At 37.8% G+C, this 10514-nt stretch overlaps 1 protein-coding gene across 1 annotated transcript; it reads right to left on the bottom strand.

The window, feature by feature from the left end:
* Positions 1-230: 230 nt before the first annotated feature.
* LOC126788766 (protein NUCLEAR FUSION DEFECTIVE 4) lies at positions 231-2043 on the bottom strand. The gene is made up of 2 exons (XM_050514777.1): positions 851-2043; positions 231-651 (listed from the first exon to the last, which is right to left on the bottom strand). Exons 1-2 carry the CDS (start codon positions 2041-2043, stop codon positions 231-233), a joined length of 1614 nt encoding a protein of 537 aa, XP_050370734.1.
* Between the last annotated feature and the right edge of the window lie 8471 nt (positions 2044-10514).

Below are 10514 nucleotides of genomic sequence, written 5' to 3'. Positions count from 1 at the left end.
AAAAGTAATGGTGTTTTAGTATATACCTACCGTATGACTCAAGGAACAAGATCAATGATCCACTAACAAGTCACTCTTCTATACCATAACTACCATGTATAATGTATACTCCCTTTCTTGATTGATTGCAACAATACCTACATCTATAAGCTCTTTTGAAACAGATGGGGAAAAAAACACTGTACGTACTCAACTCTCCTCGACCCAAAATAAATAAATACTCCACTCTTCTATGATCTTTTGGAGTAGAACTTTCTTGTTCTAGCATATAGCATTAAAGCTAGAACAGTCCCCAACGTACAAAGACTACCCCAGATAATGAAGGTGCTTCTGTAACAAGCCATTCCCACACACCTACCACCTTCATTGCCTTCCTTGCGATAAAGAAGAGCAGATGTGTAGCCAAAAACAAACGACCCGATTGAAATATTTGAAACCACCACATTGTGATTTATTGAGAACTTCTTGGTACCGAACAACTCTGTGGTTATGGAGACGGCAATAGAAGTGATTGCTCCAGTGCACACTCCTATGATAGCAGTGCTGATGATAAGCGAGACGTTAGCTGGGTCGAGAAGCAAGAAGAAAACTCCTGCTATCGGTGCAGCTAATGTAGCCATGAATGCGGGCCTTGAAATCATATACTTGCTTCTGTAAGGAGGAGAAAGGAGAAAGTGATAAGTAACTAGTTTCAAACAATTTATCTAGCAAGCAAAGTATGTGGTTCATTCCACTCTAGTATGCACGACAATACACACACACACACACACACACACACACACTTTCCAAGACTCAAAAATGTAAACTAAATTTTTTTTTTTTTGCTGAAAATAGGGACTGGAATTGTTACCTAGAGAAGAAATAATCCAGAAGTGAAGGCATGAGACGACCAAAGAACCCGAATGAAGAAGATAAAGAAACCAGGGAAGAAGTTTTGGATGAACCTCTTGACTCTGCTATCTGTCCCAAGGTGTTTAGGAACACAAGCCCAATTGTTGCACTGAAAAAGTACACTAGGAAATATAACCAGAAATCTATCCTTCTCACCATCAACTTCACTCCAATCTCCTCTCTAACACCAAACACTTGCTGAACTGGTACTTCATCGACCTCATTAAGTACCTGCACCGTACTAATTTGAGTATTTTCCTCTCCTTCTTCGACTTTCACCACACCACTTTCTATGCTCTCAAGGCCTTTATGATCATCTATGCTGACATTGTACACTCTTTTCTCTCTGTCTAGGCTCCACCGTCTTGATATAATTTCTTTGATGATTTCCACAATTGGGATTACCAAGGGGATGAGTAGGAACACCCCGGTACCTATCATTCTGTCTAGGCCGATCATTGATCCTAAACTGGTGATGACGGCATAGATTCCGGTGGCGATGGTTATAAGGAACATCAAGTTGAACCCCGTTGCTATGTTTCTTGACTTCCCTGTAAGCACATCAATTTCTGTCACCAATGGTGCCACTACAACACAGGCTAGTAAAGGCATGAGAGAGTTTAGAAGGAGATAGGCCTGAACTCTCTTATGAGGTGAAGAAGAAAAAGCAGCACTAACTATATCTGTGTAGATTTTTGCACTCAGCCCTTGGTAACTTGTTGTTAGTCCCACAGCAACTTGTTGGTGAAATGGAAAGTTTCGAATGCAAACAACATAGCAAACGGTGTTGATCCAACAAACACTATTTCCGGCCACCATGGTGAGCAGGAATATTTGCCAATATGCTGGAGATGCGATTTGGCCTGTTACGAACAGAAACTGGATGCCGTAGCCAATCAACCCCAGAAGTGAGCCGATCATGAGGACTAGCCAAAGGGGAAGGTAAAAAGCAGCAATGCCGGAAAACCAACCAAAGAGTTTCCCTGCGTCGGAGGCGAAGACGAGATTGTTGATTTGTAGTTGGGACAATGAGAGAGTGTTCTTGAGTTGGGATGAGTAAGCAGGGAAGGTGGTGTTTGTTCCGTTTATGGATTGAAGCCATATGATGCCCACAAGGCTCAACCATTGGAAAGATTTTGATGAGGAAGACATGGTAAACTAGAAGCCAAGGTTGGTTCCTAAACTAGGAGCCAAAAATTGATTTGTTTGTGTTGTAGTATCTGCAATGGAAAGGTAGGTGTATATATAAGGTTTAGGAGTGCGTGGAGTGTTGTGTGAAATGAGTACAAGGTCTGAAATGCTGGCAAAAGCAGAAAGAGACAATCACCACAAGATCGTTAATGTATATCTCACTATTGATCCTTCCGAGTTAAAGTGACATGTAACTAAGGTGGTTGGTTTCCTTTCTCTACCAGAACTAATTAAGGGGGTTGTTTTATATCATGAGCAATTACCTAGGAACGTAAAGCATTTTCTCTTTGGTTCAAGCCAACATTACTTCCCATAATATTTGAACAATTGCTGAAATTACCAATACTTCTTATATGCTTAACGTTTTGATATTCAACCTAATGTATTTGTCACAACTTCGAAATTTCAACTGATAAACTCGAAATCGAAGCCATGAAAAACTCTAAAACAATCTCAAATATATTAAAATTATCTTATAGTTACAGCGTATCGTAACTGAGTTCATAGTACTTCTCAGTCGATTTGATTATTACAAAACCAGTTTATAATTCAAGCATTATAATAAATGGAAATGTAAAATCCTCTCAATCCTCACCACAAATAGAATAATATCTTCGAAAATCTTCAGAGAAACCCTCCAATTCTGCTAATCCACACCTGCAGAACTATCCCCTACACCATCGAATATGTGCACCGGAATTGTAAACACAAACTTGGTAAGCTTTGCAGCTCGTATGAGTAAATCAACAGTATAACACAGATAGTGAACAAAAGAAGATACATATGACATTTAAATATAAATGCACTTATAAGACACATGACAGCCCATCTGGATGTCCAATAATATCTGAAAATATGTGTATTCATGAGACATTGGGCAACCCATCTGTTTACCCAAATTACATTTATAATCGGGTACTCATGAGACCCAGGTACTCATCTGTTACCCCTCATGCAGTACGCCGTCAGATACTAGGCAACTCATATGTTACCCAATATCACAAAAATATGGGTACTTATGAGACCCAAGTAACCCATTTGTTACCCCTCATGCAGTACACCGGCAGACAGACTAGAGCTCTAACTGAATCGTAATTGTCACCCGACTAAGGCTTGGTTCCGATACTGCCAACACGTCCGAAGACAGAAAAACGTTTTGACATGACTCAAAGTTAAAACCACGTACAATACAATCCTCACATGTTATTGTACAACAACCAAGCGACTCTTGCTCAATAAAATAAATATTGGTGCTATAATAAAACTCATTTGGAAATAAGAATGTGACAGTATATAATATAGCAACACATATATATGTATCGTATTTACCATTTATACACATACACAACCCACTATATCATATACATGTCATAGTTCGGTCTTTTAAATAAAATGTAAATATGAATCACTACCAAGGGTAGACTCGTCATAGTGAGATTTACTCACCTTATTTTTCCTGAGCGTAATTTCCACAATACCGAAAGCAAATCTTTCACTTGTTTTGTCGGTCACCTCATTGTACAATAAACTGGTTAGAAACGTTACGTAAAACCTCATATGTCGAATCAGTACCAATGTTTTTGTTCAGCAAATTACGGTTTTTACGTAATTACTGTTCACATAAATACTATTCACCGATTTATTAATCAGAAATTACTTTTACGAGTTACCGTTCATAAATTACTTTTATAATTTACCGCTTAGAAATTACTTTTATAATTTACGTGGCGGCGCGTGGGGTTCACGCGCCTCCCTCCGGCAGCCACGCGCCGCCCATAGTTTACGTAAATATTGTTCATATACATACTGTTCATGGATTACTGTTCACGCAAATATTGTTCACGTATTACTGTTCATGTAAATACTAATCACCAATTTACTAAACAGAAAATTACTTTTATAATTGCTGCTCAGAAATCACTTTTACAATTTACTGTACAGAAATTACTTTTACATTTTACTATACAAAAATTACTTTTACATTTTTACTGTACATAAATTACTTTTACTATTTACTGTACATAAATTACTTATACAAATTTTATTGTTCACGCGCCACCTCCAATCGCGCGTGTGGCCTACCTATGACCACCCAAACCCACTCCTCTCCTCTCCTCCTCCCTTCCACGGCCTAATGCCGCCTCTGCACCACTCCAAACTCTCTCACGCGCCGCCACAGACGGCGACACGCGCCACTCCACCACCTCCGGCCAAAACCTAACAAAACAACAAACATCCAACATGAAAAGTGAAGAGCATGAGGAGGAGATCACAACCGTACCTCAGCTCGTCCAAAACTGGCCGGAAACTGCCGCAAGGTCTCAGATCAAGGAGAGGAGATCAGAGCTGCTGCAGCTCGATTCGAGCCTCACCGCCGGTGGAATCGTGTCGAGGAGGAGGAGGGAGGACTTGCAGTCGTGACCCCGAGTTCCTGCGACGCAGGCGATGTCGAGATCGACGGAGCCGACGTTGTGCTTCTTCGGGCGCTGCTGGAGCTCCGCCTGGGGTGAGTCGCCGTCACCACCGGTCGACGCGTCATGGACGTGCGGTTCCAACGACACCGGAGGTGTCGTGCACGGTGGCCGGTGGAGGGAGATCGCCATTGAGAGAGGTGAGGCGATGGGAGAGAATCGGGGGAGAGGAGAGAAGGATGCGGGGTGTGAGAGAGAGAGAAGAGCCGGTTTCTAAATTTAGAAACTAGGGTTTCCAAAAACTTCCCTTTTATACAATTTCCAAATTCAGAAACCAACTTCTGTCGATAATAACTTCTGCATACGACGTCTGATTAGAACGCGTGACGTATCCACGAATTCGTATCGACAAGCTCTACAACTTTCGTGAATGAAGTTTTCGGAGATGAGCGACGAAATAAAAGTCAATTCTCACGTCACAAAAACGTAACGTTTTTCCAATTTAAATTTCCGAAGATGGTTTGGTTTCGTTTGACATCGTCGAGAAAGCGGAAAAATGCGATTTATTAAATTTTCTAAGTTTAATAATTTATAAGAATTTATACGATTCGAAGCCGAAAATTCGAGGTATAGTATCATCAGTAATTTTCTTCCAAAAACTGCAATAAATTGTCATTTGCAACAACTGAGTTTGCATGTTCCCATCCCATATATGTAGATTGTAGTGGTTGTGCATATACAATGTGGTTCTATATACACCACCACAATTACATCAAATCGCCTTTATGCAACTGATATTATTGAAATTCAATGTTCTGATGTCATTAGATGCTAAGTAGTTGATTAATGTGCTCCTTTTTCCACTATGGTCTTTGAAATTGATTGGGAGTTTAAGATGGCATGGATATTATGGACAATTAAGAATATTGTATACGGCTTTAGAATACGCCGTGTAACAAACTAGTGGCTTTGCGATTATCTCTTCCTTCAGGGCAAGGAGTCTTTTATATACGACTTATGAGGTAATAAAAATAATGAATGAATTAGAGCAAGGCCAACCTCAGAGCCTATATCTCAGAGCTATATATACCATAGATTTCATATGCAAGCTAGATTGCTTGTATTATGTATACTCACACTCTAGGACCATCTGAAATTCTGAATGATCTGATAATCGATTAATAAAGACAGATGGAAAAAGATATAGCTTGCCCATGTTAATGCATGTATGTTCATTGAAATATATATATATATATATATATATATATTTATATTTATATATATGACCTCATCCCTCTGATCTTGATCAAATGGAGATGAAATATGATGTTATGTTGGTGTTAGTCATCTGATCTCATCCACGATACAAATTTAGTTGCGTGAGTCGATTCAATATTTCAAAATTTGGAAGACATATTGATAATTTGGCATCGAGAAATCACCCACGTTGAGTACATTACATTTTGCCACAGTGATACCTAAAACCTTTTCCGGCCGTATGCATGTAATTTTTTCATAGAATTTCTGAGCCAGAAGTAATTGTACGTTGTCTCACATAACTTGGAAATGGCTCTTGTTATCAGGAAGTTCGAACTGCTTACGACCACGAATGCATGCGGGGCCGCCTATGACCTATGTAACCTATTCATGGTCATAAGTTAATTACCTTTCTGAAGTTAGGTTCATGCGATATTATGGTTCATACTCATGAGTCATGACGCATGCATAATTACATACCACGTAACAAATTAAACAGTATGCATTTTATTTCATGACGTACAACACCAATTTCCTTTAAGACCAAGATATGTTAATAACTACATATGAGAAACATATGTTAAAACCTACATTTCTTTCATGATATAATGACATGTACAATACATGTTATTATAAAATAGTTTGCCATTCATGGCACTCCTCATGCCTATTCAGGAATTATGGTGTATGAAATTTCTTTAGTACTCTCTTTTAGTCCCCATATTTTGATATTAAGTCAAATGATGATTATCGTTTGTATGTCATAAGATAGAAATACAATCTGAAGAGTGGAGTATAGATAGAAACACTACAAGTTCAAGAGTGGCATGGTACTCTTCCTTTCATGAGATACGGACATACGGTTCAAGTTATTCTAAGAGGATCTTCATGGACGAAGATGCTCACCCCTAATCACAACTCATGCTGTATGATTCTTGTTTATGACTTTTTGTGAGATATGTTTTGATTATAATTTACATGTCATAAGAGATCGATACTACGGATATAATTAAGGAATCTTATGACAACGGACATATAGAAATATAGATAATGATTTTAATCATGTCATTACGATCGAGAAATGCAGATTTCAAATCTACTGCGCGCCCTAGGTTAAAGCTTATCGATCGAGTTGGGGAAAGCTGGCCTAAGTAGCCCCAACCAACCTCGTTTGGTGGATATTGGCATGGCCATGTATGAAGGTATTTTTCTTCGGGATAATTAGTGGTAGAGTTTGCTTCTTGCCAATTTCTACAACATTATAAACCTGAAAGTAGCTACAAACAGGTACCTTAGATATAAAAATACAGGTAACCATAACAATCAGCTGCCATATAATCTTATACTATTTGTGCTTGTCAATTTTAATGATCCTTATAGGTCTGACTCTAGAGTCTGTGGTCATTTATAAGCTAAAGAAAATGAGCTGATTTGGCAGATTCATGAGGTGTAGTTTAGTACAGTTATCCCTCACGACTTATTCTAATGCTTTGCATATTCACACTGCATTCTATTTCCATAGACTGGCATATTTTGATACACACAATACCGATTCTATGATGCTGCGTGATCTACTGCAATTCTGCAAATATATTTAATGAAAAATCTCAAAACTGAGATTCAATCCATAGGTGCGAAGGCATGGATTTCACCTTTGAAAATATAATTAATGATTGAAGATATCTCAGTTCTGAGATTGTTATATATAAGGAAATTATAAAATAAGAGAGCGAATTCCAAACATTAAAATGCACTTGCACTAATAATAGCGTGTCAGTCATGTACGTTGTTAATATTTCAACCTCATTAGTGTTTTTTGACGCCTTAGTCGTTAGGTCTTGTAGACGCCTTTTATTTGTGGCCTTGTGATCTTGCAATTTCTATTGTTGCATATCATGCTCAAATTGTAGAATCTGTTATTTTTCTTTTCATTTATAATTTTACAACTTCATCTTTACTCATCCTCTCAATTATTAATGTCATACGAATAGTTAGTGATTAAACAAGCAGCTGCGATTGCATATTGATTTGATTTACTTGCATCTCGGTTCATTGAATAATTTTTCATGATCGACCATTAAACAAATCGATGTGTCTTAATTTGTAGAAACTTGCTGATTAATTGGGATCAGCAAATGAAAAGATGAACATGCATTCTACATACGTTAGAGGCGTGCTTACAGCCGTGAGGCGACAGAGGCGTGCTACAGCCAACAGAGGCAAACAAATCAGATCTGATATCTTTATTTAGTCCATGCAGCAGACTAAATGATTATTTCCAATTCCTCCCTATAATTTCCAATGTATCCATCAAATTTAAAACAAGAAGTAATTGTAAAGCTGATATTCTCACCTGCTTTTATCTCTGCCTCATGAAAATGGACAATGAGTAGACAAACGAAACTCGATCTCCAAGTAGATATCCCAGCTATCAAAACCAGATTTAGTAATGATCTATAAATTAAAAGTTTTGAAATAAAGGAAAGAGTAAATTAAAAGTTGTACATCACCAATATTCGAGCATAATTTTCCATCATGTAACACTAGATTTCAACCAGAAACCTTAAATTTGTTACATTCAAGTTCCCTGTCAGGGTAATAAAGAGAGAGGGACTCGGCTTCTCTATTAACAAATTTACAACAAGCAATCGTATGATCTGCTTGGACTTCATATACAAAACACAAAATTCCAATCTCGGGTTTGGATTTCAGCTAAGAAAACTCATGGGCCTTGCTTCATGAAACGCATTGGTCTGGGAGGAAGCATGGTCCTCTTTCAAATTCAGTGTTATTTCCTGCGACTAGAGGTGGCAAATGGGCCGAAAACCCGAGCTCGGGCCGTTAAAAGTCAGCCCGGCACGAACCCGTTATTGTAATTGGCCGGACCTTGTCCATTTTGAGCCCGGCACGGTCCTGACACGATAAATTCATGGGACGGCCCGTTAAACACATAATTTTATATTATTTATATGATTTATATATATTTAAACAATTATCATTATTAGATTTAAATATTAGAACTTTTAAATTAAAATTTCTTGATTTTTTTTATTATTGTAACTACAATATTTCACAAATATTATCAAAATAGTGAAGAAAACGTCATTGTTTTGACATACATAACGTTTTAAAAAAATTATATAATATGTTGTAGTATTTTTATTTATTTTTACTATTTTAAATAGCTATATAAAATAAATATTCTAATTACATAATATATTTTTATTGTAATTGTGTCTTATAATACTAATGGGTCGTGCCGGCCCGCTTTTTGGCCCGGCACAGGCCCAGGTCCGGCTCGACATAGGCATGGGTCATGGCCCGGGTCAGGCTTGATATTTAAGCAAATGGACCAGTCCGAACCCGGCACGATAAATAAATGAGTCGGCCCGAGTACGGTTTTAGTCCGCATAAAATAGATCGGGCCGGCCCGTTTGCCACCTGTACCTATGACTATGTCTAATGGCCTTTTCCAAAACCATTATTCTTCTTGTACGGCGCATACCAAAACCTTGAGAAGTGATGATATGATTGATAAGGAGCAGCAAATTCATTTCGACGGATCGAAATTGGCCTTCTGTTGTTCTATTCTAGAAGGCATCGAGGAGAGAGAGAGAGAGAGAGAGAGAGGAAAGGGGAGGAATAGGGAGACAAATGAGCCGAGTTGGAGGGAATACGAAGGTGATCATGTTCAGTTCATTTGCTATTAATCCAGCTTGTGCAAAAATGTTTCTTAATTGTCAAGAAACAATTACAAACCAATTGTTGATGTATTCAAATCAGGAACAATGACATTATTTCCATTCAATCCAACAGTCAAATGACTCCTACGAAACTGCTTAAATGAGCAGAATGCAGAAGTGAATCAAGTGATACCATATTCATACATAAACAACGTACTGTAACCTCTGCTAAAACAACAGATATGATAACCATGGACGATCAACCACTGAATACATCCGTTCAATATCATTCGATTAGCTTTTCAAATTCAATATGTCACCGTGAGTGTTGAAAGGATCAAATATCACTAACTAGAAACTCATATCACAATATTCATTCCCAGACTAGAGTATTGTAAACTTGACGAGAGCTAGATATACGATACACCAGCCAAATCCAGGCCAACATTTGGGTTTAGGCCTGTAGCCATAGATGAAAGAAATATGGTCACAGCGGAATACTCCCATCTTCTAAATCAGAAACAATGAATAAACAAGAAATATACCAAAATTGAAAAGATAAAGGAGATAGAAATTATCCTGCCGATCAGATTGAAAGAAGAGTGAAAAAAACTCCATGAATAGGGGCAGAAAAGTTTGCTCAAGTTTAGGATTTAGGGTAGATGAGGAAAGAGACCAAGATTCTCAGTTCTGAAAAGAGAGGATGCTGAAATTTGAAATGACTACAGAACCCTTATTTAACTCTTTTTTAAAAAAAAAGCAAATTTGGATACAGAATGGTTAAATGAAAATCCTTACTCCAAACCACCCTATCCAAACAGAGCACAAGTGTACTGGATCACAATTCCACTAGGATCCACTTGCTTCATAGCTTGACATTAAAGGATAAATCCCAAGCAAATATAAAATCCGATTTAAGGATAAATCAAATCAACTTAGGCAGTGGAATATCTATTAAAAGCATTACTATATACATCTGTGAATACATACCATCATAATACTCAAAAATACTTTGCTGCTAGCATATCCAACAACTCAGAAACTAACAAAGCAACTCTAAATCTAAACAAGGGAATTTAAG

The sequence above is a fragment of the Argentina anserina genome, chromosome 3 (assembly GCF_933775445.1).
Source record: "Argentina anserina chromosome 3, drPotAnse1.1, whole genome shotgun sequence".
NCBI classification, from domain to species: Eukaryota; Viridiplantae; Streptophyta; class Magnoliopsida; order Rosales; family Rosaceae; genus Argentina; species Argentina anserina.
Note: the sequence above shows the minus strand (reverse complement) of the source record. Positions and strands in the feature narration are given on the sequence as shown.

Bases quoted from the DNA above. Each gene is read 5' to 3' on its own strand.
- LOC126788766 (XM_050514777.1), bottom strand. From the start codon at position 2,043: ATGTCTTCCTCATCAAAATCTTTCCAATGGTTGAGCCTTGTGGGCATC. The intron at 652-850 runs GTAACAATTCCA...TCCTCCTTACAG, and splicing joins CTGGATTATTTCTTCTCTAG to AAGCAAGTATATGATTTCAA.